Genomic DNA, 26,414 nt, shown 5'->3' on the forward strand with positions numbered 1-26,414 from the left:
CTTTATGACTTAAATGGGAATTTTTAGTATGATATTTGCTTTTAATTTCTTTTTACCGTTTTTTGAATCTTATTATGGTCATTAAATGGAAGATTTTAAAAGTTTCTTCTGTTTATTGTCATATAGTTTCTTTTTCTTATTATGCATTTTCTTTGCCTTTTGAGGGTAACCCACCTTTCTTTCTGTTCCAGCATTTGGGCTTTCTGGTAGCGATCGCAGGAACTGAAGTCTGGGGCTAAAAGCCTGAGCGGATCCCTCCTGAAGCTCCCGCTGCCGGTCTGGACGCTGGTAGAATCTCTCACCCTGCACTGAAGGGAGACGCGGTCCGCAGGCCCCCTACACGGGTTTCTACCCTAGCTTGGCACCCTGGGTAAGAGCTCCGGCTCCAAAGCTAGGCCTTCTCGGTGAAAGCCCCGTGTGTCTCGCCCGTAGCTGTGTTTGGAGAGTCACTTTGCCTCCCTGGGCCTCATCTTCTTCATCTGTAAAACGGGGAGCATAAGATCTATCCCAAATGTTTATTGTGAGGATTAAACTAATTAATTCTTATAGATACTTAAAACTACCTGGAACATAGAAACCATCATTAGTGTTAGTTGATATTATTTTCTCCCCAATATCCTATATTCAAAATTACTTCCCATCTCTCTCTGTTTTAGCCGTAATGAACAATACTGAATTCTCTGAAATTTCATGAGAATTTCTGTCTACTCATTTTTGGGTTTTGTTGCTGTTAAACTCATTGTTCTTTTTTTTTTTTTTAATGGTTGGCGTGGGAATTATTGGGGCTTATTAAAGGTGGATAAAGATAGAGTTAATCATACTTTTGATTTCATGGCATACAAAATGACTGGTTCAAACAAAGATTGATTTTTACCTGGTTTTGGTTATTCATTTCCTTAAATAATCCATGCTATACTCAACTTCTACTCCCTTCTCCCACTGCCTTCTCCCATAGGTAATCTTTTCATTGTAGTTGATAATGACCCTTTAGTTCCTTGATATTCTTGGAAAATGTATTGCGTGTAGTGTTAATTAATATAAATGACATTGTGACATAACTCTCAACATTTTCTTACTTTTAAAAAATTGGCACCATATTTTAAGATCTCTTCATGTTGATGGGTGGCTACCCGTCCACTGCTTCTGAACCCTGCACAGTATCCTATGGACTGTATTGATTAAAATATGATTTACCACACCATGCTGCAATACTCCGCATTGTGAAGAGCATCTCCGTAAAGGCCCCCTCAAGGGCTCATGTGAAAACTTCCCCAGTGCACATGCCCAGCAGCCGAATTGACTGAGGGCAGCAGTAATGAATTGGTAACGAATCACTGGAATGGGTGTGTAAGTCAGTCCTCACACCAGCAGGATGGTCAAGTTCCCTTATCCCTGCTAGAAAACTGAGCAATGCCAAGTGAAGGGACAACACTTGACTCTGTTAAACTCTCTAGTCTTTGTCAGTCCATGGAGGAGTAAATACAAATTATATCTAATCATTTAAAAATGTTTAATTCCTTTCAACGAACTTGAACATCCTTTTACATGTTGTTTTAAGCTTTTCAGCTCCCTTCTTTGCCGCGCAAGCAATTCGAAACAGTGTTATGCTATTTCTTTTGATTGCACAATGTTTCCTGTTTCACACTTTCATATTTATTTCCTTTACTTCTTTGTTTTAAAATGAACAGGTCAAAATGAGCAAGAGGCACATGAGCGTGGGTCAGCAAACGTGGGCTCTTCTCTGCAAGAATTTTCTTAAAAAATGGAGGACGAAGAGAGAAACCTTGTTGGTATGGCTCAGGGTCTATATGTCCTCATAGAAGAGGAAGAAGTATTTTGTTCAGGCAGCACAAACACTGTGTCTTCATTATTTAATGTGTCCTATATATTCTATTTCTAACGGACTGGATTTTTTTTCAAATTTTGGACTTTGCTGTTATTTCAAAGAAGATTCCTTGAAAATGTATTATTATTACATGTCTTAAGGCATTTAAAAAATAATTCATATTAGATAATGAAAAATAAAGTCACATCTTTATATGCAGAGATAACAAGTCTTAGTGTCTGAAATCATCTGAAACTTATGAAGGAATAGGTTCGCAAGTTCAGGGTCAAAGTCAAAGAAAGATGCAACACTCAATCCAGAATTAATTCAGAAATTTAGGCAAAGTTTTAAGAAGCATTCAAAGGCAAATTGTAGCACTTCCGTACAATTGTGTTATGGACATGGGTGGCATCAATTTGAAAGAAATAATGGGCATATAATCAAAAAGGAAAAGAAATGCATTTTGCACATTTGCTTCTATTAATATAGTATTTATTTTCTTGTAATGATAAGAATGATTAGGTGTGTTTTGTGTAGTAAGTTCAGAAAAAAATATATTCAATAAGTTAAAAAAAGTACTCATAAAATACCCATAGATCAAGGGTTGATATAGTAACATTCGATCTTATGGACAGTGTGTGTGTTGTGTGTGTGTGTGTGTGTGAGTGTTCTTTCAACCTGTATGTACTGAATGCTTTGATTGGCAGGAATAAGATATATAAAAATCCCTGCATGCAGTAAGGATTATATGAACATAAATATAAAAGTTGGATTCTACTCCATAGAGATGTTTTGCTACCATCATATTAATTCTTTTTACATAAGCAACACACAGAGCTAAAATCAGACCACATGGAGAGTAAGGTGTACACCCCTTTTAAAGGCCATGTGTTTAGAATGGAAATTAAATAACAGAGCATGTTTTTATTATGGACTTCACGTACATTCTGTTGCATTTCCGATTCCAGAATGGGGTTGCAATGACGAAGACTTTTAAAATTCTTCGATTATAAGCAATATTTTGGCACTGTCTCCTCCCACATACTGGAAGCAGAAGATAAAAATATGACTTTGCTCCTGTTGATGGAAGATGGTCATTTATTTATTCCACCTAACGTATTTTTGTCATTGTCACTCAGGTTTCAACATGACTCTAAACCTTTGGGCCATTCATGGAACAATCCAGCCTTTAAAACTTTCATTAAAGTGTGATAAGCTTAGATTCTCAATTATAATTGGAACTGATGCTACAATTCTGTCTTGATGGATGATGCACATATTTTTAAATGTGTAGATTAAAAAAAATTGGGACATTTAAAAAGCAGGAGAGGAAAAAATGGAATCCAAGCTACATTAAAAATTAAGTGCTTTAAACTGTTCGGGAGGATTGATCTGTGGTTGAACTGCTATTGATTTGCTTCATTTGTCTCTCATGGCTGTGTAGGAATGGTTTTTCTCACTTCTTCTGGCATTGTTTGCATACCTGTTGTCTTCCGGAGTACACCAAGCTAATGACTTTCCTCAAACACCTGCAATGGACCTGGGACGTGTAGATAATTTTAATGATTCTGATTATGTTATCGCCTTTGCACCTGAATCCAAAACAACTCAGGAGATAATGAACAAAGTGGCTTCAGCCCCATTCATTAAAGGTATGTTCTCCAGAAATTCATGGTAATGTCCTTACTTGTGAAATACACAAATTCGTTTTGGAATTTCCGTGATCAACTGTGTTAAATGTGTAAGTCTCTGGATTTAATCAACAACATTAATGTCTATTCCTTTCCAATATCAAGGAGATTTGCTTACTCTATTTACTAGTCTCCTACTTAGGAAATTTTATGTTAAAGAGGTTTTCCTTTGTATAGCCTGTATTAAAATGAAATAGTGGAGGATTATTCAAATGTATGTTGTGAGAAGATTCTGAAAAGATTAGCCAGTGGTGACAGCATGATTCTTTCATCTCTTTAACTACACAACAATTGAGAAAGAAACTAAACAACAAAACCAACAAACTGTGGGTGATGTTTACAACAAAACAGAAAATAAGGTGTTTCCTTGAGCCCCAAAGTGTAAGTGAGTGGGGAAGAAGCCCTGACAACCACAGGCTCGCTCTAGGGTATCTGATGGACCTGAGAGGAGAATGCAAAGCGCTTAGGAACAAACCAGGAGCCACTGCAAGCAGAGAGGGCCAATGTGAGAAGGACTGAAACCACTTTCAGTAAGTGGATTGGTGGTGTAGTGTTAGAATGTTATTCCCAGGCTGCTATATATGGAAAGTGGGATACACCAAATAAGTCACTAGGGAATAGTCTAATCCTCTCACCCTTGTGTCCTTGAAACACAGGAGTCTCAGGATGGGAAGAAAGGAGATGCAGGGATCTGGGACAGGAGAGTTACAGGCTGAGGTACCTTGACCTTCTAGATAGCTAGGAAGCCATTGACAGCAGTAAGTTGTGTCCAAAAAAAACTCAGCAGGCAACCTAAAGAGACTCCCACTGGTCCAGGCGTATGGAAAGCTTCAACAAGAATAAGCACAATGATTCGAAACTCACTCAGTGTACACTTAAATGCATGTTTTCATAATAATATTTTAAAATGTTTGCCTTTAGAGGATGATAGGAAATCAGTTGTTATGAAAACTTGTAAATAAAGGGGAAATACCAGCCTTTATCTTATGTGAACTCTACTATTGGATAACCAAACAGATGATGGAAAGTACTGTTTGATAAACATGTTCTACTAGTAAATGAAAAACAAGTGATGGAAATAAACCATCATCTGTTGGAAACTCCTATTGAATTAATTAATGGATCTAGGCACCGAGTGTCAATGGCTGCTAATATCACAAAAGGTGAGACAGTCAGAAATGATGGTGCTGATCGAAGAATACGCCACCTCCTATACTCTGGCCCAAAGGGTGGGGCCTGAGTCTCATTAAACCTCTGCTCTGGCTGCCAGATGGCGGGAAACAGCGAGGACAATAGAACATGTTAAATTGCACCAGGTGGGTGCATTCAACAGAATCCGGACATGGGGTTAATGGCCGGGGTTCAGTCAGTAAGAGTCACTCATTTACATCACATATTCTAGAATAAGCAAAGTCTCTTGAGAAAACACTCCCCAAATTTAACAATTTAATGTTGGCTTTGGAGTTTGGCCATAAGGACACCATTGTCAAATGGAAATATACAGGGTGGGGCAAAAGTAGGTTTACAGTTGTTCATATGGAAAGCAATAATTAATAAATGTTAATAAGAGAATAAACTGTGTGTTTTGCATACACACCAACTGTACACCTACTTTTGCCCCACCCTGTGTATTATAATTATAGGATATATTTTTAAACGTAGTATATATTTCAACTTTAAGTAGAGCCATGTGTACATGAGTTTAAATGTATGCTCTGTTAATATTCCAAATTCCTCGTGCTTGAAATTATTTGTTAAATATTTCATTTGGAAAGGCATAATCTGTTTGTGATAAAAGGGATTGGCACACAGCACTTCTGATTTTATCTACAGCATTAGAATTCGCCCCCCGCCTCCCACCCCAGCCCCACACACCAAATGTGCATCTCTCATTTATGATCAGCACTGCCTTCAGCGAAGAGACAACTTTGACATAACGTAATTGAACATGGTCTGCTGTCTTTGGACCACATACAAGTCTTACGTAACTAATCCCTTCTCTCGCACGGCAGGAAGAACCATCACGGCCTGGCCTGATGAAAAAAGCATGAGTGAACTGGATTTAAACTATTCTATAGATGCAGTGAGAGTCCTCTTTAATGATAATTTCTCATATCATTTAAAGTTTTTCTGGGGAAGTAGAATCCCCAGAAGGAAGGAACACAGAGACCATTCAGGTAACTTTGCTTTTTTTTGGCTATTATGGGATTAGGCACAAGGAAGCATATGTGAGAACAGACGTAGAGACAACATATACATACTTTTAATTTCTGAACATAATGAAATTCATTCATAAATAAAGCCTAGGTTTGTCAGTATATTGTTTTATTGAGAAATTATGTTGGCTATTACAATCACACACTGCTTAACGACAGAAATCCTTCCTGAGAATTGCATCATTCGATGACTTCGTCGTTGTGCGAACATCACGAGGTGTGCTTACACACACCTAACTGGTGTAGCTTCCTACACGCTCGGGCTCTATGGTCTAGCCTACTGCCTCTAGGCTTCGAGCTCTACACTGCATATTCTTGTACCAAACAGCATAAGATTAAATCAAGCGCAAGAGAAAATGCTGCACTCGAGAGAGACGGTACACACGAGATACAGGAGGCTATTGTTGGCGTCATGTGGCCCTACTGCTTCACTGCCAACGTTTTTATGTAAGTGGAAAGAGTACGCTCTGACATAACGATAAAACACGTGGAATAGTAAATAGGTAAGTTAGTAACATGGTCATTGATTGCCATTATCAAGTCTTACGGCTTGGATATAATTGTCCGTGCTACACCCTCACATGACGGGCAGTGCAGTGGGTTGTTTACAGCACTTTGTGTTTGCACCACAAACACTGTGCTGCCTTGTGCTGCATTGTCTGGCTCTGGTGTCCCCATGGGAATTTTTCAACTTCCTTGCATGTGGCCCACTGTTGGTTCAAATATAGGTGTGTCTGCATGACTGTATTCCTGTGTTAGTCCTAAATAAAACCTCAAGAAAAGGCTCTTGCTCAGTGATTCCCAAGCACTCTTTAAACATGTTGTGCTTTTTTGGCACAAGCAACAGATAGCAAAGCTCACCAAAATAGTCCTGGCTAATGGAGAGAATTACAGGATTGAATGGCGAATTGTTGAGAACCGATCTTTATACTAACAGAGTCACTCCTGCATACTCTCCTTGGGTGTACGCTACAAACCTCACCTGAAAAGCCTTACCATTCTTTATATTATTGTGAACTTGGGGTGCATTTTGGAACATTTGAAGTTTTTATTTTCCCGATAGCTACAGTTGTCCCATCCCATCCTAACTGTTTGTGCTGTGATCTTCCTTTTCTAAAGCTCATTGCAAGACAATAGACAACACAGTCACCTGTGACGTTTCACTGTTCTGGGAGAAAGGCTTTATAGCTTTTCAAGCTGCCATTAATGCTGCTATCATCGAAGTGAGTATTAAGTTAAAGAAACAAATTAATTGTAAGTTAGGTTTTGACAGACGGTTATCTGACGAATTGTCCTATCTCATCATTTAATCAATGTATTCACTTACTTTATTTGGCACAATGTACTGAACGACTCCCAGGCGGTCCTGCACCGCTGTGCACTGTGATATCGGGACAGCAACATCACAGGGCCAGGTGACAGACCGCTGTCAAATATGCAGCTCATCATTGAGCAGAATGTCGTTACATGGCGTGTGGCTGTATTTGAACCATTACACTAAGCACCGAGGAGCAGGAAATAAGTAGAACATGGCCACTTTTCTCCAGGGACACTGAAGAGTGAGGGGAGAGCAATGGATATGTAGTCATAGTAAGAGTTTAGATTCTATCATGACATTATAAATGGTGTGCCAGGCAAACACTGAAGCCGAAGATAGTCTGATGAGAAATATCAGAGAGGACCTACCACCGGAAGTGACATTTCAGCTGAGACTTCAAGACTGAGTAGAATTTTGTCCAGTGAAGATGGTGGGTAGGGATATTATGAGGAATCAAGAGAGAAAATGGGGTGCGGCAGGAACTTCGTGGGGACAGATCATGATGGGCATGTGTGTTTAAATGTGGAATGCACGTAATTTCTTATAATTGAGAGAAAATGTGTGAGGTTATAATTAGCTCCATAATAACAATTTGTTTATTGGTATCTTTCTTTAGATCGCAACAAATCATTCGGTGATGGAACAGCTCATGTCAGTTACTGGGATAAATATGAAGATATTACCTTTTGTTGCCCAGGCAGGAGTTGGGACAGATGTTTTCATTTTCTTCTGCATTATTTCTTTTTCTTCATTCATATACTATGTATCTGTCAATGTGGCGCAAGAAAGGCAGTACATTAAGTCACTGATGACAATGATGGGACTTCGAGAGTCAGCATTCTGGTAAATCACAGGGCTACTGTGTCACGTAGCATAAACAGAGTGAGTGAGTTAGACCCCCTAGACCTATAAAGTATCATATTTAAACTTGATGGCTTTCATAAAAGAGTGTGTTACAAATGAGTGAGGTAGATGGACTTGTAAGCTTGGTAAATAATACTTGTTATACTTCATTGAATTAAAGAAAGTCTAATTCTATAGATTACTGAGACCCAGATCACTGACCAATAAAATGATGACTCTCAGTCACTAGTTCCTATATGTGGGTGAGTGAATACACACACACACACACACATCTGAGGTTTCTAATGCTTGATGAAATATATCAGATATTTTATTAGAATGGGTGATTGATTTTGACCCCACATTGAATGAATTCTTACTTTTATGACACTGAAGGGGAAAAAAATCATGTTCTGTCCCTTACACACACAGCTGTCTTTGGAGGAAGTCTAGCAGAGCGGTGAGAACAGGATGGGGAGGCAGGAAGCCACTGACCACCTCCATCCGAGCATTACCACCTTGAACAAGCTACCTGATGTCTTTAAACCTCGGCTTTTCTCTTCTGTTAAATGCTGATGATAATATCTATCTCTTCTTGGTCATGAGGATTAAACAGGAAATGTACTTAAAGTGAATTTACCCTCAGTATTAGGAAGTAGCATGGTCTGCGAAATATAAGTTAGGGAACCAATTAACAACAAAATTTTTAATGAGTTTAGCCAAATGATGTTTTTGAGACATATAGTAGTAAAAGCATAAGTTCTGGAGTTAGATAGCAGTGGTTTGAATGTGCCTATTATACAGAGATATTATTCTCCTTGTTAAATAAGACATGTAGAATATATAGAATAGTTGCCAATATATGCTGTGTAGTCTTTAAAAGAACATCAGATACTGTTGAGTAGGAAGAGCACACATTTTAATGCTACCAGTTTACAGCAAATTTATTTTTCCTACAGAAATGTTCAATAAACTGAGTGCAAAAAGTGGAGGAAATGCATTGCTGGTTTGGACTAGAATTTGGAGTTTTTTTCTGGTGTTTCTTTTTGTATTAAAATTGCATGATTTGATCTTGAAGGAAATTTTAGCCACTGTATTTTTTTAAATTTATTTTTAGAGAGAGAGAAGGGAGGGAGAAAGAGAGGGAGAGAAACATCAGTGTGTGGTTGACTCTCACACACCCCTCACTGGGGACCTGGCCCACAACCCAGGCATATGCCCTGACTGGGAATCGAACTGGTGATGCTTTGGTTCACAAACCGTCACTCAATCCATTGAGCCATACCAGCCAGGGCTGGCCATTGTATTTTTAAAGAAGCATGGAAATCAACAGAGCATCAGACAAAAGCAACCAATATGATAGAGGGAGAGAGAGAGAGAGAGAGAGAGAGAGAGAGAGAGAAATCGAATAAATCTGGTGGCAAAGCATTAAAAAATAAGAACTCCCTCCCCCCATAAGAAACGACTGTGGCATTCTGTTTGTACGGGGTGTGGATGAAATTAAGAAGAGACTTACAGAGTGCAAAGGTGAACAATTTCAGATAAATGGAAGTATATTGTGCAAAGGGAATCATCACAATTAGGCAAGACTTTCCAAAACGTGATGGCAATTTCTACTGTGACTAAAAGAAAACGAAGCGTTCATTGTGGACATGCTATATAGACCGGTTGCCATAGGAAACCCATAACAGACAACATTTCATTTTATTCTCTTATTGTTTTCAGTAGAGGATAAGTACATTTAAAGAGATTACATAACTACCTTTCAGGATCAGATAGTTAAAATGGAGCAGAGAAAACTTGAACCTAGATGTGCGTGATTGGACAACTTATTCTCTTTCCCCTATAAAGAACTTTCTTCCTGCTTCTTTGTCATTTATAACATGAAATAACATACGTTCAATCCGTCTGTGTATCTGTATCTATGTCCTCTGCCTATCTGTGTATATCTGTGTCTGTATCTAACCTTTATCTAACCATCTGTATCAGGGGTGGCAAAATATGCCCCCCCTTTTTACATCTGCAAACTAGGAATACCTTTTACATTTTTTTAAGTATTTGAAAAAAAAACATTATGTCATGGCACATAAAAACTCATAAAATCCAAATTTCAATGTCAACAAACAAACTGTTGCTGGAAGCCGGCCACGCCCATCTGCATGTTTCTGTGACTGCTTTTGTGCTACAGCCAGCACTGGGTGGTGGCAACAGAGACCACACAGGCTGAGAAGTCTAAAATGTGTACTGTCTGACCCTTCAGAGAAAACATTTGCTGCTTCCTCGTCTGTTCTTGGTCCATGGTATCTTCGCAATTACTTACCTGAAAGAAGAAGTCTAGAACTGACAAATCCTCAAAAATGTTTTCCCTGGAAACCTCTCCTAATTAGTCTCATTTTCTCCCCCAGTTTCATTCGTATTTTGCAATTAGCTACCTGTGTCTACCTGTTGATTTGTTTGTTGCCTACCTTCCCCTGTACAATATGAACTTTTGGGGGCAGAACACTTCTCTGATGATACTACCTGTTGTATTCCCTTTACGGTTGACATATGATGAGCTTCACAGATCATTCGCTGGGTAAATGAATGAGCCAATGATGGAGCAACGACACTCTGAACTGACACTTTGTCTCTGTGCAAGGCTCTCCTGGGGTTTGATGTACGCGGGCTTCATCTTCATCATGGCGATTTTGATGGCTCTCATTGTAAAATCCACCCACGTTGTCATCCTATCTGGCTCTGTGGTGGTCTTCATCCTCTTTCTTCTCTACGGCCTATCTTTGGTGAGTTGGTGAATTTAGTGTCTCTCTCTCTCTCTCCCCACACACCGCCCCCAACCGCCTCTTTCTCCTCCCTCCCTCCCCCCCTCCACTTTTTCAGGAGGACTGTCTGTTATTTATCACTGATTCTGATCACATCTGTTTTCTTCTGTTTGCAGTATTTGCGTGTTTACATATGACAGTATCTGGGGGGATCGATAAAATATAGTTTGTGTTATGAAATTCTTTTTATGATGCTACTGATGCTTCTCAGAGAGGTACATACTACCTGAAGTTTTCCTCTCCTCTCAGATAACTTTGGCCTTCTTGATGAGCGTCCTGGTAAAGAAGCCTTTCGTTACCGGCTTGGTCCTCTTTCTCCTCACCGTCTTTTGGGGGAGCCTGGGTTTCGCTGTGCTGTACAGACACCTTCCTGCCACGCTGGAGTGGACTTTGTGTCTCCTCAGCCCTTTTGCTTTCACGGCTGGAATGGCCCAGGTGAGAGCCGATGTAACTGTTTCATTTTTCACTAACTATTTACAGCAATTCCTCCAAATAATTCACGCTACATGTACTAAACATTAAACTTCTTGTCTACCTTTGTGAATATACATACGGGAGGGATGGAAGATGCATGTTTTGATGCTTTTCTCTCTCAGCATCGTTTCCGTTTTGAGTCCCCAACTATTGTACCGGCTGATGCTCCCTTACTGGTGGGTTCTGCTTGTACTTTCCATGGGCTGTCCCCGTGAAGATGCAACTAATTTCATGCTCAGGAAACGTGACCCTTGATGTTACCACTAGTATTTGAAAAGCAGGAATTCCATAGAAATTCGTTTTGAGTTTTTGATGGGCCAATTTAAATGGAAGTGAACCTTCTCTCAGAAAATTAATTCTAGTCATGACCTCGTAACTATAAAAGCTAGATGAAAGGTTAGGTTACATAAAAACTCAGTGCAGCTTACTGCACTAAGTGATGCTCCTGCTGTCTTCCGTCCGACTGCTGGAAGACTCCCAACCCTTCATGGTTTCACTTTCAAATCCTGTCCCCCATCTGGAATGCCCTTCTTTTCCCCCCCTCCTGAGCCAGATGCAACCCTACAGGCGTCCCCGCTCAAGTGTCGCCTCCCTTGACTTTTTACTTCTGCCCAGAGGACCTGCCTGCTGCTGCCTGGGGGTCTCTGAACCTTCTATTCCTACTTCCATTAACTTCCCAAACTGCTTCCGAGTTAGATGGTTTCATTGTTATACCATCCAATCGCTTCGAGCTCTGTAAAGACAGGAACTATGCTTTACTTGTCATTTTGAGCCCAGTGTCTGTAACAAGACAATAATAATCCCCGATGCTCTGTTTATCCTTTTAATATTCAATGTATATATCTTTTCCCAGCTTATACACCTGGACTATGATGTGAATGCGAACACCCATTTGGACTCTTCAGACAACCCCAACCTGATCATAGCTACTTTTTTCATGTTGGTTCTCGATACTTTTCTCTATTTGGTGTTGATGTTATATTTTGACAAAGTTTTGCCCAGTAAGTAGATTCGTGATTATGACTCAATGCAATTTCATTCATTGCATTTCTTTCGCTGTCTACACTTAGTACAAGGATAAAAATTATGTCATTAATAATGTTTATATTGATTACATACTGAAATGATAGGATTTGGGGTATATTGGGTTAAATAATGTGCACGGTGTATGAAATATAAATTAGCAAGCTTTTAAAAAAAATTTAAAATAGACCTAAGGGTATTCTGTGCTTTGTTTGTAGAGTTACTCTCTAAGATTTGTTCTAGCATAACACTTTAGATGGTTTCTTTATTAAAAGAGACACCTGCTAGCGATTCAGGGTAGTTATATTGTCAGTGCTGGTATCAGGGCCCGATGAAGACTGTTAGTGCTGGGGGGAAAAGTGGTGGCGGAGCCAATGTTTAATCGCCTCCTGTTCATGCAGCTGGAAACGGACACCAGCGCTCTCCCTGGTTTTTCCTGAAATCCTCCTTCTGGTTCCAACACCAAAGGGCTGACCACATGGCCCTTGAAAATGAAATAGATTCTGATCCTTCATCTAATGACTCTTTTGAACTGATGTCTCCAGAATTCCACGGGAAAGAAGCCATCAGGTAACACATCCATGACGCGGAGGTGTAAATGAAAAACTGATCAGACACTGGAGATTGATCGGGCGACCCTAGACGTGACAGAGGGGTCCTTCCGTGCCGTTTCGTACCCACTGATATGCAGGCTGCTATACTCATGAAGGGCTACACTCTTTCTCGATAGCATTCTGTCTTCTCACGTTGTCTGCATTTACATTCATTACTATCTTACGGTATAGCAACAGCCATTGATGAATAAGTAATATTCATATTTCCATTGTCTTCATTATCTGTTTTTTCTGTTGTTCACACTTTTCTCTCTTTCTCTGCTGGCTCTCTTTATGGCGGACCCTGTCTCCATCTCCCTGGTTATTTTCAGCCCCTTTTCCCTCTGATTCACTCTGTCCCTCACCTCTGTTTCCTGCTTAATACGGTGAGAAAGAAGAGGTAGGTGAGATGGAAAAGGGAGAGAGACCCTCCAGAGCGATGGGAAGGAGACATAAGTTAGGGGCACTCATGCTATCTCTACTGAGAGGCCCTCACTGCTTCTGCAGGTCTCCTGGGCCTGTGTGAGGGGAGAGGGTCCCCAGGTATCCTCACAGCCTCAGGGACTTGATTTGTCAGCCCTCTGTCCACCGCCACAATCTCCTCAAAACATTTTTATCTTTTTTTTCAGAATAAAAAATCTTAAAAGGGAATATAACAAAGGAAAGCATGAAAAAGTAGAAGCACTGAAAGGTAATAAAATATCATTGTTAACCTGGCCGGCTGGTTTCGAGACTCTGTCTCACGGTGATGCTGTCTGGGTAGACAAAGACCAGCTATTGCAGCTCTCATGACACTCCTTTGTTAGAACACATTGTGTGTCCTTCCACGTAAATGAAAAACCGTATCACAATTTTAGAAAGTTGGATGCACCCCCGATATCCTACGGGTCTGAGAGATGTATGATAGTTTATTTTCAGCTCATCACATTCTCTAATCCTAAAGCTATCTTTATTGTAGTCAACCTACCTTTAATGACAAAACTGCTTTGTTCCCCCAAATGGTTAATCATATAGTAATATATTATGGTACTATTACACCTATAAATTATTTATCATAGCAGATACAATTTTAAAGGACAGAATTTGGGGATGGATTTTATGTTGAATGTCGCTAGCCAAATACACCCATGTTCTAAGAGCTCATACAAACTTCAGAGAACGCCACGTTACTATATAGGCTCTGACTGTAATCTTTTGGACATAATACCAGGTCTGGTACTTGACGTATACGAAGGCCAGATCACTGCCCTCCTCGGTCACAGCGGAGCTGGGAAAACAACCCTGCTGAACATGCTCAGTGGACTGTCGGTGCCGACATCAGGTGGGAAGGCAACTGTCCAATGACAGGAACCCGGGCAAAGAAGTTAACTGTGCACTTCATTAGTTAACTATGTTTGTTAGTTACTTTCCATAGTTAGCAGTTTCCTTAACTACCAGTCACACACAGTTATTTAAAAGTTTTAGAAGTTTCTTCAAGGTATTCTTTTATAGATTCACGTTCTCTTCATTTAGGAAAATCTTAGTGGTTTAAACATTTCCTAAGAAGTAGCTCTATGCTTTAGTTGGCATTCCCAACTGAACCAGAGGTATTATGAGCATTAAATTTTTCATTAGTCCACTGTGTGTTCCTTAGAGGCAGGTACAGTATCTTTTAAAGGACTCTAATGATTGACACACATTGTTTTTTCACTTAAAAGCATAGAACACTACCCTGATGCTAACTCTCTGCCTGTAACATTTAGGCTCAGTCACCATCTATAATCACTTGCTTTCGGAGACGGCTGCCTTGGAGACTGTCCGCAAGCTCACTGGAGTTTGTCCACAAACCAATGTGCACTTCGGCTTCCTGACCGTGAAGGAAAATCTCAGGCTCTTTGCAAAAATAAAAGGGGTTCAGCCACAGGAAGTGGAACAAGAGGTAGAGTACACGTTAGATGTCACACAGCCATGAAGATGAAATTATCTACCTAGGAAATTCTAACTGCATTTGTGTTATTTCTACCCAGTTCGTTGTCTACAGGGCAAAAAGGCCCTTTGGAATGAATAGCAAAATGAGAGTGTTTTCAAAATAAACACCAAATATCCTTTATTTGGTTAGGTCCAACGTGTTTTACGGGACTTGGAGATGGAAAATATTCAAGACATTCTTGCCCAAAATTTAAGCGGTGGACAAAAAAGGAAATTAACTTTTGGGATTGCCATTTTAGGAGATCCTCAGGTAAATGGAACTAAAATTACTGGTGGAATCAGATTGAAGACTGTGAAACTATTGTGTTCGGTCAGACTTAATTTGTAAACAATAAAAGCAAGAGAGCAGTCACCAGGAAAAATTAAGCGCTAAGCTATTTCTCCAAAAACTTCCATGAGTACGTTGTCTTTTAAAAGGATGCCTGAAAGGGGAAATGACTTTTTGTGTTCTACTGCTGCAGATTCTACTGCTGGATGAGCCAACGGCAGGGTCGGACCCTCTTTCAAGGCACCGTGTGTGGAACCTTCTTAAAGAGAGGAGATCAGACAGAGTCATTCTCTTCAGCACCCAGTTCATGGATGAGGCTGACATCCTGGCCGGTCATTCCTGGTTTTCTTTCATGCATCTTAGTGAGAGACTGGGGGCATGTGTGGAATACGTACAGCTATGTTCCAACACAAACGCCGAGACAGGAGAATCGCCCCTTTGAGTGCCTACATCCCCGAGTACTCTTTGCCATGGAAGTTCTCTGATCCTGTTGCACTGGTTGTAAAATATATAGCTACTCTCAAAGATGTATTATGCTTCATTCAGTGTGAATGTCAGCTGACTTGAAACAGATCCTTTCAATGTATGATAACATTTTCCTGAATATACTAGGCAATAAACTAACAAATCATTTTAGTTACTGGATGACAGAGGAAGTGCATCAGAATGCGAATGCATCTGTTCTAGTGGGTCATGCTCCTAAAATATGTTAGTTACTAGTGGATTTGTTCTTTCATATTTGTTTTGTTTTATCTACTCAGATCGAAAGGTGTTTATATCTAATGGGAAGCTGAAGTGTGCAGGCTCTTCTCTCTTCCTGAAGAAGAAGTGGGGCATTGGCTACCATTTAAGGTATAAGCTTCTTGCGGGAGACATATTAGAACATGTCAGAAATGTCGAGGACAGGTGATGTCAATATTAGTATGTTGTCACAAAAAGCAAAAACAAAATGTTAGTATGTTACAGTAGGCTACACAACTGGTGTGTTCATTTAAGAGATCTGTGTCAGAACTACGCCACAACCGCTCTCTTTCTTAGCTGGGATGAAGGCCGTGTTGAGTTGCAGACTTTAAGACAACAAGGATGATTAAGCTACAATTAAATAAAATTTTGGAAGATATTTTCACAACACCTTGTTTGCTACAAAGAGATGTATTCATGTTCCAGTTCTTTCCATGATCATATTTGGGATGCTTATTGTGGTGTATTTTTCAATAGTCTCTTTCAATAGTCTCTTCTTGGTTCCCCCTGAATTCATTTTCTCCTTCACATTTTTCTGTCTCCTTCTCTTCCAGATCATAGTTATTATCAGTATTAAGTAACGTCTATCACTTATTAAGTATTGGCTATGTTTTAGGTACTTGCTAAGGTATTGACATGTGGAATATTCATATAATCATGTTTAATCTTCCAGATGACTTTAGGATGGTATTGTTATTCTCCTTTGACATGTCAGATCATTTTAATAATCTGGCCAATCTCACAGGATTTATAAGTGATAGAATCTTTGGACCAAGATTGCAAGTGGAATATGACTCATTCTCTATACTTCCCCCAAATATTAATATTTCTTCAAAATAATTCAATCATTTTATCTTCAGTGGTTAAATGAACCCCCCACCCCCATTACTTACTCCAGGTGTTTAACCTGATCAAATCTGCCATTCCATCCGGATTGCTTGGTACAGCCTGATTGAATCCGTACGTTCCAGCTAAAAGGAACCACTCACTGTTCTCTACTGTGTTCCATACTGTAGTGTCTTGCCTCTGCTTGAGACAGGGCACATTTAACATGTCCTCCTCCGGCCCATCAAACCATGGTTACATCTTATTCATTCTTGATGGTCTCTTCTGACTGTTTTCTCCTTGAGAAGCCTCCTCTCATCTGGAACTCTGAAAGCATTGATTTAAATTGTCGCCTTAGGCAACTTAATTAACTTGCTTGAATCCCAGTAACTTCATTTATGGAACAGCAGTAATAATACTTGCTCTACATTTAAGACATAAAAATATTGAACACATGATTAACTGACAATGTGCAAAGTGCTTCATTGATTTAACTCAACTTTCTTCTCCCTCACTTATTTTATAGTAGACTGGTTTATATTATACTTACATTATGTCGTGTTACAAGCTCTTTTAGCAAAGGTTCTGTATTCTTCTCATTCGGTATCCTGGAGAGTGCGTAGCACAGGGCCTTGTAAAGGCAGAACAACTTTTTCTAAAATTGATTTTTTTAAGTTCACATCATCAAAGTCAATTGTGATATGCTCAGCATCCTATAGCCTCAGTCAATTGCAATGCATGTGACTAATAATGAGGTTTCTAAGGTCCAATGATTTCATATGTTTCACAAAGAACTTTATATGTTCTCATAAAAAGGCAGACCAGCTTTGACTTGAATAAATTTTGGACCGAGAAAAGTTGATAGCATCAGCTGATATATATTGAGGGTTTACTTAGTGTGAGGAGGCCCTGTGCTGTCTCATACATACTCTGTATTTTGAAATTCTTTGAGAGGTCAGTATTGTTTAACCTCACAGGTGAGAAAACCGATGCTCGGAGACATTAAACGCGTTCTGGAACATGGATCAGTAGAACAATAAAACCCTATTCTTAATGACTATACGAAATTACCTCTGTTTTTATCTTTCCCAGGTTCAAGTGCTAGTTTTTGCAGAACTCATGCTTCACTGTAAGGGGAGAATTCAAAGTTGAGTTATTGAACAGATGGAAACAAAATTGGGCCTTCCCCTCCACCTCACCCCAGCTAAGATCTCTTTCTCCAGATAGCCACCCTGAGTCACCTTCCCCATCTCTAAGGTCCCTGACACCAGGGCCCCTGCCGTGTGGTATAGATTATACAGCTTGGACTATATTAGTATTTCATGTTTTGCTTCTTCCATTAGTTTATACGTGTTTTGTCTCATAAATATCAGTGAGAGAACAAGCACATACTGCAATTGTTTGAAGAGATGGTGTTCAAGAAAAATAACTTTAATTTACTCTTTTTCAATGTTAGTTTGCATTTGAATGAAATGTGTGATCCAGACGCTGTAACATCACTCGTTAAACAGCACATCCCCGATGCCAAATTAACAGCCCAAAGTGAGGAAAAGCTTGTATATATTTTGCCTTTGGAAAGGACAAACAAATTTCCAGGTAACGGAATGTAGAGACCACAGAATGATTTACACTGATGTTATAATAACATTAGTTCTTCTGCATTGGTTACTGTATTGCCAAACAATTATTCCTACCAGGAAAGTATAAATCTCTACTTTCTAGAAAATATTTCTTATGTAATAGGGGTTTCAACATACAAATTTTGGGTTGACACATTCAGTTCATCCATAACACTCTCTATAATCTAATAATTAGCTATTTAAATACAAATTAAATAAAATATAACAGTTTATTTCCAAATCCCTCACACACGTAGTTTTCTAAGAATGCAAAATAAATGTTTGAAATTTTATACTCAAGAAGACATGGAAACAAACACACTGTATACATTATTTTATAACTAAGGGAATGTCTGTATAACTGATAAATTCATTTGGTCTATCACAAGTATTTTTTTAAAATATAGTTATTATCAATCTCATTACATATTATATTCTTTTGATGCATTTTTGTGTCTTTTTTTTAGACCTTTACAGGGATCTTGATAGATATTCTAACCAAGGCATTGAGAATTATGGTGTTTCCATGACAACTTTGAATGAGGTGTTCTTGAAGTTAGAAGGAAAATCAGCTATTGATGAATCAGGTAAAAAAAAAAGATTTGAATTTTATATTTCTATGGAATATTTTATCTTGAAAATATACTTTAAGTGATGAAATTATAAGCTTTTGGAATGTAATGACTTAGCTTGGTCTTGGGAAAATGTCAAGCAGATAGAAATGCTGGCCTCCTATCTTAAATTTCCTGTTTTGTACCCTGCACTTTACTAAGCATGAGGAATCCCACAGCGCTTAAGACTGGATCCTCACGGAGCAGACAACAGCTACACGACATAACATTCCTTGTGTGTAAGAGCTAGAGAAGAGAAAGTGAGAGTTGTAGGTTGAGAGCTCATTGTCTTGTAGTATTTTAAGGATACCATTCCAGTGGTCTCAGGGTTCCATTGCTGTTGTTGAAAGATTTTCTGACAGCCTAACTGTCACACCTCGAAAAGTGTTCTGCCTTTGCTCTGTAATGACTAAAACAGTTACTTGTTTCTGGTTTACTGTCATCTTATGTCCAATCTGTACTTTTTCAATTCCTGTTTTTTTTCCTGATAGATCAAGTGGGTTTTTAAAATCCTTTTTGAAGTTGTACACTTGGTATCTTTTCTTAGTGGTTACACGTACCTTTTCATGTTCATATAGCTTTCTGAAAGTCTAGAGCTGATCAGTGTCTCTAGGCTCTTCCTCCAAAAGACGTGACTTTTGTCTTATGTATTAACCCTTCCACATCAGAAATACTAAGAGAGTTTATTTCTTGCAATGAACAGGTTTTTCTTCTTGGCTAACTGTAGGCTTCTTTGCATTGATTTCCTTAGAATGAATTAAGTCCTTAAAGCATGGACACAGAACTTTTTTTTCAGAAAATGCAAAATTTTCTTTTATTGTGTCATTTTTTTCTTCTTGTAGCATATCATTCTTTTTGCTTCATTCCCATTTCTTTAGTAGTTGCTCAAGGAAAAACCATGAACTAGATTCCTTGTCTTTGTCCAAGACTCTACTCTGACACCATGTGGTGAAAAGATGATCATAGGAAAATCAAAATAATGCACATCCAAAATGGCACTTTATAAATTACTGATTTTACATTTTATAGACACTGGAACTTGGGGACAGTTACACAGCGGTAAGGCAAAAGACACAGGAAGTCTTGTTGAGCTGGAACAAGTTTTGTCTTCCTTCAATGAGACAAAAGGAGCAGCCAGCGGCATGGCTCTCTGGAGGCAGCAGACCTGTGCCATGGCGAAGGTCCGCTTCCTGAAGTTAAAGAAGGAAAGGAAAACTCTGATGACCATGTGAGTACCTGCGTGTCTCAGGGATGTTTAGTCAGCATGTTCAAAATAAATTCAAGAGAGAAAAAATAATAACTTCAGATAAAATAAATTTCAGCAACTGTATACAGTCCATTTCACATGGAAGCCAATTTTATTTTATTTCTTTTTAGAGGGGAAGGGAGGGGAAAAAAAAGAGGGAGAGAAACATCAATGTGTGGTTGCCTCTCATGCACCCCCTACTGGGGACGTGGCCTGCAACCCAGGCATGTGCCCTGACTGGGAATCGAACCAGTGACTCTTTGCCTCACAGGCCGGCACTCAATCCACTGAGCCACTTCTAGCCCTTCGAGCCAGGGCTAGAAGCCAATTTTTAATTGCTTAGGTGGGTATGTCCTTGAAACAAATAAAGTATGGGGCTTTTCTTTTAATGTCACACAAAATCTGCTCTTATCTAAAGGCTGAAGTTGTTTATCAGAGCATGAAAATTACTACTGAGGTTCTACCCCAGAGATTTGCCTCTGTGCCAGGCTGATCCTGGCCAAAGCTTCACGTCACAATATGGAACGTGCACAGTTCTCTACAGCTTCAGGCTCTTCACTGAGTACATCTCCTTGCTCTCCACCCAGAACACTCATTCATTCAACAGTATGTGTGAGCACGTCTGCAGAGCACTGTGGTAAATGGCTTTAAAGCTGACCACAAAAAGTCAGGCGTGAGATTCGGCTCTTGAGGGTGATTAGAAGTACACTAAAAAAGCATAGCATGAAATCAGACATTACTGTCAACTATCGCATTCAGTGTGAGAGACATTATGTCTGAATAGGGGCATCAGAAAGAGAACTTTACGTGAATTTGGTGTAGAGAAAGAGAACACTTAGCTAAGGAGAGAAAGGAGGGTGGAAATTCAGAGAGCAGTTCTGAGCATGGAGGTGCACCAGGAGTGTGGAGAACTGGTATGAATTTGAGCTAATTGCAGCACGGAGTGTGCAAAAGGTAGAAATAATTTTGACACTATATTACATAGAGTTAGAGAGTTTGGACTTCATGACTAATAAGGAACTCTTGACGGTTTTTTGTTTTGTTTTTTTGTTTGTTTGTTTGAGCAAGTGACTGATATAATTAGAACAGAATGCCAAGAAATGTAATAGGGCAGCAGGGCAAGTGGTTCAGGAATAGTAGACACTAGATACAAGGAAAAGAGCCATTTAGGACAATATTGAAAGAGGTCGGAAAGAGATAATTGATGCCCAAACTTGAAGAGTAGAAGATAGAAGGAGAGGCAAGTAGCAATGATGATATTATAAATTGAAACTTGTAATCATTTTGAAAAAGGATGTATGAGGGAGAGATGAGTATAAAATAATTGAGCTTTGGAGCCCACGTGGATGAGGACATGTTGTAATTTACAGAAATCGGGGCTAGGAGAGGGGAAAGTTTCAGAATGTAGTAAGTCTGGATGTTGGTGGTATGCCAGCTTGCAGTGGTCCCCCAAAAAGAAGAAGTGCAAGACTGAGCCAAAGCAAAGAAGTGGGCTCTAGAGAGAGAGAGATTTAGGAGTCATAATCAGCAGATTTCATAAGCTTGAATAAAATGTTCAAAGAGGGTACAGGGAGGCATTTGGAGAGAGAGAAATACCAAGGATAGCTTCATAAGAACTACCTTATTTTAGAAAGAAGAAAAGGGGAGGAAAAGCATGATTCACATATTTGGTTAGTGTTTATAATTTATTTCTATGATAACATCCATTATCTGCCCAAATGTTAAAACCTACAATAGTTGCTCTACATGAATATAATTCTCTGATGTTTTCCTTCACGCAGATTATTGCTTTTGGGCATTAGCTTTTGCCCTCAGCTTTTGGCCTATGTAATCTATGAGCTTTATCAGAAGAGTTATTCCTGGGGACTGTCTCCTAACATGTACTTCCTCTCACCTGGACAACCACCTCAAACCCCTCTGACGCGCTTACTGATCATCAACAAAACAGGTAAAGGTGGAGCTAAAGGAAACTTTGAAATGCTGTTTTCGTTGAGAGATTCCCCAGACAACACAAGCCGTGAAGGAAAAATAAATTCTGCATGTTTTAGAAAGCCCCTGGGGGACCAAGCAGAAAAATTAATTTAAAAATGAAAAAGACAAGGTTGGAGAGTTTGTTTTAGAAACACATTTTGCAAGTTTTGTTAAACACTAAAGGTTACTGCCCAGGCAATGCACAGGGGATTCAGGCAGGCAAGCCATTCACTGATCTCTGCTGTGGTCTTTTCATAACATTTTTTAAGTACTATGCATTCGTGGGCTCTGGAAAGAAAATATCTTTCAAATTTCTGAGAAAATAGAATGTTAATATCTTCTGGGACTATGATATTAATTTAAAATAGTATTTTTAATTAATAAACATTATAAGGAAAATGCCTGGCCTCTAGGTGAAGTAACATTAGAATGGATTTTAGTCCCACACCGTCAGTTCTGCCTTTTCATGGAGATCCTTAGACAGTCCTTATGATGACATGCTTCGAATGACATTATTTCACTTTTTTCAATATTACTTGACTGTTGTTTTACTACATGTTTGCTTCTTTTGATCTTTACCTTCTTGGTAGGGTCAAGCATTGAAGACTTTATACACTCACTGAGGCAACAGAACATCGCTTTGGAAGTGGATGCCTTTGGAACGAGATATGGGCCCAACGAGCCATCGTACAACGGTGCGATCACTGTGTCCGGTGTGGACAAGGTGTGTAGGGTTCTGATCGCCGCATCTCGCCCAAGAGGGCGTATGAACATGGAATCTGAACAATGCATGTCGACCAATGGAAAAGGCCAATTTGACAAAAGCAGGAGGGATAGGTCTCACTTTTAGAGGGAAAGCTGGACTACAATTATTTGCCTACAGCCTGCATGTAATAATATATAATAAATACTCTTCGATTTTGTTCTTTATTACCTTGTGTGCACTGCTATCATTAGTAATGAATTTAAATCTTATTAACAGTCGTATTCCATCTTAATCATTAATTTAAATTTCACTCCCAAATGAATATCAACTCAAATGGTATTTTGATGAATTCTCCAAACATAAATCTCATTAATGCCTATTGTGAACTTCAGCTCCAGTTACCAAAAAGAAATACTAGCTATTTCTTTTTACTAGAGAATTTTGTGTGGTTTTAGGGAGAGGGAAATAAAAGCTCAAGTCCTTCCTTTTACACTTTACACAAACGGGTCAGATCTTTAGATAAACAGTTATGCCCAGTTCCCTGATGTTAACAGAAATGCCTTCGTTTCATGCAGCTTGAAATGTGGTTCATGAATCAATATCTTGGATCACCTGGGAGTGTGTTGGAAATGCAGAATCCCAGGCCCCGCTTGAGACCTGGGTTAGAATCCGCACTTTAATAAGATCTGCAGAGGAGCAGTGCGCTCACTAAAGTTTGAGAAGAGCTGCCTTATTTGGAAACATTTAAGATGGGTATATTTCACATAAAAACTTAAATTTCCGGCTTCTCTTTAAAAATTCCTTCACGCGGCCGTTCTGGCCGTCTGCAGCTGGAACATAGGAACAGCTGCCCCGTTTGTATTCAGAGCTTACTTTTCAGTTTGCTGCTGGCTGTACGCTCCACATGACATACCTGCCTAGGCCCTGTAGGCGCTTGAATAGAGACCCCGATAGTAGCCAGATGGAAAAAGATGAGAAGATAGTGTTAAATGTACACAGCAGCACAAAGCTTGACCATTTGCAGCTTTTTAGTTAATTTTCAGAAATAATTTCCGTGCCAAAAATAAAGTCAGAAATTACCTTTAATCAAAGTATTCCTTGCTGTGTCTTCATCAGGTAAGTTTCCAGTATATTCAGAAAAATAGTTTTAAAGTGACACCCTTACTATCAATCAACGTTGCTTTAAGTATATAGGTTAGACACAATGCTCTTGATGTATTTGTGATTGTGAAAATGCATGCTCAAACCTTGCCCACAATTTGGCCAATACAGATAATAATTTACTCATATTCTTTTTACTTGGGATAAAAATAATCATGTTTTAATATATACTTAATACACATAGTTTACGTATCTATAAAGTGTCAGTTGTTAGTACGTTTCCCCGAGTTTTGAGATATGACTGACGTTCCGCGCTGCGGAAGTTTAAGATGTGCAGCGTGATGACTTGACTTACGTGTACCGTGAAATGATTTTAAAATGGAATTTTAAAAAGAGGTTTTCCATGCAGCGTTGCAATTGTAAGTCCGGTGTTTTTGAAAACCGGTGCTTTCTGTACAACAGCTGCCTGCCTCCTGCCTTCCCGGCATGCACGCATTGTTTCATTATAAAATGGATGTATGACGCTTTGAAACCGAGCCTACTGCCATGGTAACGTGAGGCTGCGCTACAGAGTTTCATAGCGTTGCTGCCCAGAATCATGTGAGGTATTCTGTTTTGTGAGAGTTTAGGCATAAATAGCCACGTGGCTGATGCTATGGTGAGCAAAGACCAAATTACTGGATTTCTTGCAATATAGTAGGATTTAATGACATATTAGTGATGATGGCATTAATTAATTCAGTGCTTTAGCCTTCTTGATCATCAATAATTTGAGTGATTTTCTATCATATTCTTTCATTAAGTTTTATATTGACTTTCTGAGGACTTAGGCTGCATATTTGTTTTATTTCAGGATCACAGATTTTCAATAGCGTGCAATACCAAAAGGCTGAATTGCTTTCCTGTCCTTATGGATATCATTAGCAATGGGCTACTTGCAGTTTTTAATTCTTCAGAACGCATTCAGACAGAAAGAAGCACATATTTGGAAGTAAGTATAATTTTATGTCCCTGAACTGTAACAAGTGAATTTTCAAAGAAAAAATTGGAAATGCTGAAATAGCATCATTTTAATTTTTATTAATTTATTCTTGAATAAGTTTATGTTTTATACACATATACGTTACTATAAATATATACACACACAATATTTAGCAATAAATATATAACATTATAGATGTAGTTGGATGACTTAGGGTCAATGGAATAGCAGAAAACACAGTTAATCGGGAAAAAGACATGACTCTCGGTCTTAGATCCGTTACTCTCTGGGGCCCTAAGTAGTGGGACCTGCTTGAAACAGCCGGAGTCATCAAGGCCAGACCGTGTGGCCTCCTTAACAACTTAACTTCTGTACTCCTTGGCTCACTAATCCACAAAACAAAATACAGATAAAAAGTTACTGTAAACATGAACAATAACACACATAAATGTAGAAAATGATAAGCACTTGATAAAATGTATTTATTATCATTATTGCTATTAATATTACTCTTCTTGGGAATGCATTGTTTCCATTAAAGAACATTCAGGCCCTGGCTGGGTAGCTCAGTTGGTTGGAGCGTCATCCCAATATGCCAAGGTCATGGGCTCCATCCCCAGTCAGGGCACATACAAGAATCAACCAAGAAATGCATAAACAGGTGGAATAATAAATCAATGTCTCTCTTTCTCTCTCAAAAAAAAAAATCAATAAGGAACATTCAGCTTTGAGGAGATCAGAGAACTGGCTAAATTAGAACTCAAAGCAGTTCTTGTTTAAAATAGAATTTGCCAGGCCTGCTCAGATCCTAAAATCTCCATGGTGGGTGGGGAGGAGGGTACAAATCTATGCCTTCAAGTCATCTCTTTCATCTCACTGTGCTGAATTTCCTTTTACCCTCTTTAATGACACCTTGGGCCTATCCTATAGCTTCCTGGTGCCTTTTGTTATGAAGACCCATTCCAGTGCTGTCCAAAGCTTCAATTTCCTGTGCAATCCAAACCCTGCAGGGTCAGTTTGTGGCCTAAGGGACATGGGCTGGGGTGGGTGGTGGTGGTGTGCTTTGTTCTTTCATTCTTCTTTATACTTTAACATCTTGGAGTAGAAAGGAGAGCACGACTTTGCTCTGGAACATCTACCCTTTCTTCTCCTGTCTGAGTAACACGCTATGGGGCTGGGAACAGAAAGGGGGATCGAGAGATCAAGACGGAAAGAAGTGGTGCTGTGGAGACATCCCTGCTTTCTCTAGCTTCATCCGCTATTAATACCTCCTCCTTAGGTGGTCGCCAGAGCCTGGGTGCCCTGTGTGATTGGTTTGGGTAGCGTTTCGCTTTGACCCCAGCCCCTTCTGTAGGTGAAGACCCATTCCATGCAGAATCCCTGCAGAGAAGCCCATACCATCAAGCTTTCTTCAGCTTTCATTATTTGATGTGCCCTCATCCAGGCAGTTGAACCACTTTTGCCCTTGCTTTCACCTCTGTGCTTCTTCACAAAGAGTGCTAAGAACTGTTGAGTGCCCCTTGCACACTGTTTGGAAGCTATAGAGATCTGGGGTGCCATGGGGGTTGCCCCAT

The 26,414-nt window shown here is 39.3% G+C and overlaps 1 protein-coding gene across 3 annotated transcripts in view; it reads left to right on the plus strand.

The window, feature by feature from the left end:
* ABCA9 (ATP binding cassette subfamily A member 9) overlaps nt 1-26,414 on the plus strand; it is a 55,094-nt gene that overhangs the window by 4,635 nt on the left and 24,045 nt on the right. For 2 of the 3 annotated variants that reach the window (XM_045182437.3, XM_045182435.3), the window contains exons 3-24: nt 192-370; nt 1,689-1,790; nt 3,270-3,477; nt 5,529-5,693; nt 6,852-6,955; nt 7,667-7,893; nt 10,532-10,673; nt 10,962-11,147; nt 12,040-12,187; nt 12,611-12,779; nt 13,432-13,493; nt 14,013-14,123; nt 14,545-14,720; nt 14,901-15,020; nt 15,232-15,370; nt 15,800-15,890; nt 18,061-18,200; nt 18,691-18,810; nt 19,864-20,062; nt 21,862-22,028; nt 22,642-22,775; nt 24,712-24,849. In XM_045182437.3, coding sequence (XP_045038372.2) covers nt 1,695-1,790; nt 3,270-3,477; nt 5,529-5,693; nt 6,852-6,955; nt 7,667-7,893; nt 10,532-10,673; nt 10,962-11,147; nt 12,040-12,187; nt 12,611-12,779; nt 13,432-13,493; nt 14,013-14,123; nt 14,545-14,720; nt 14,901-15,020; nt 15,232-15,370; nt 15,800-15,890; nt 18,061-18,200; nt 18,691-18,810; nt 19,864-20,062; nt 21,862-22,028; nt 22,642-22,775; nt 24,712-24,849 — 3,042 coding nt within the window. In that variant the 5' untranslated portion in view covers nt 192-370; nt 1,689-1,694. The other variant, XM_045182436.2, reaches the window with a different exon arrangement.

This window comes from Desmodus rotundus, chromosome 9 (genome assembly GCF_022682495.2).
Source record: "Desmodus rotundus isolate HL8 chromosome 9, HLdesRot8A.1, whole genome shotgun sequence".
Classification (NCBI taxonomy): Eukaryota; Metazoa; Chordata; class Mammalia; order Chiroptera; family Phyllostomidae; genus Desmodus; species Desmodus rotundus.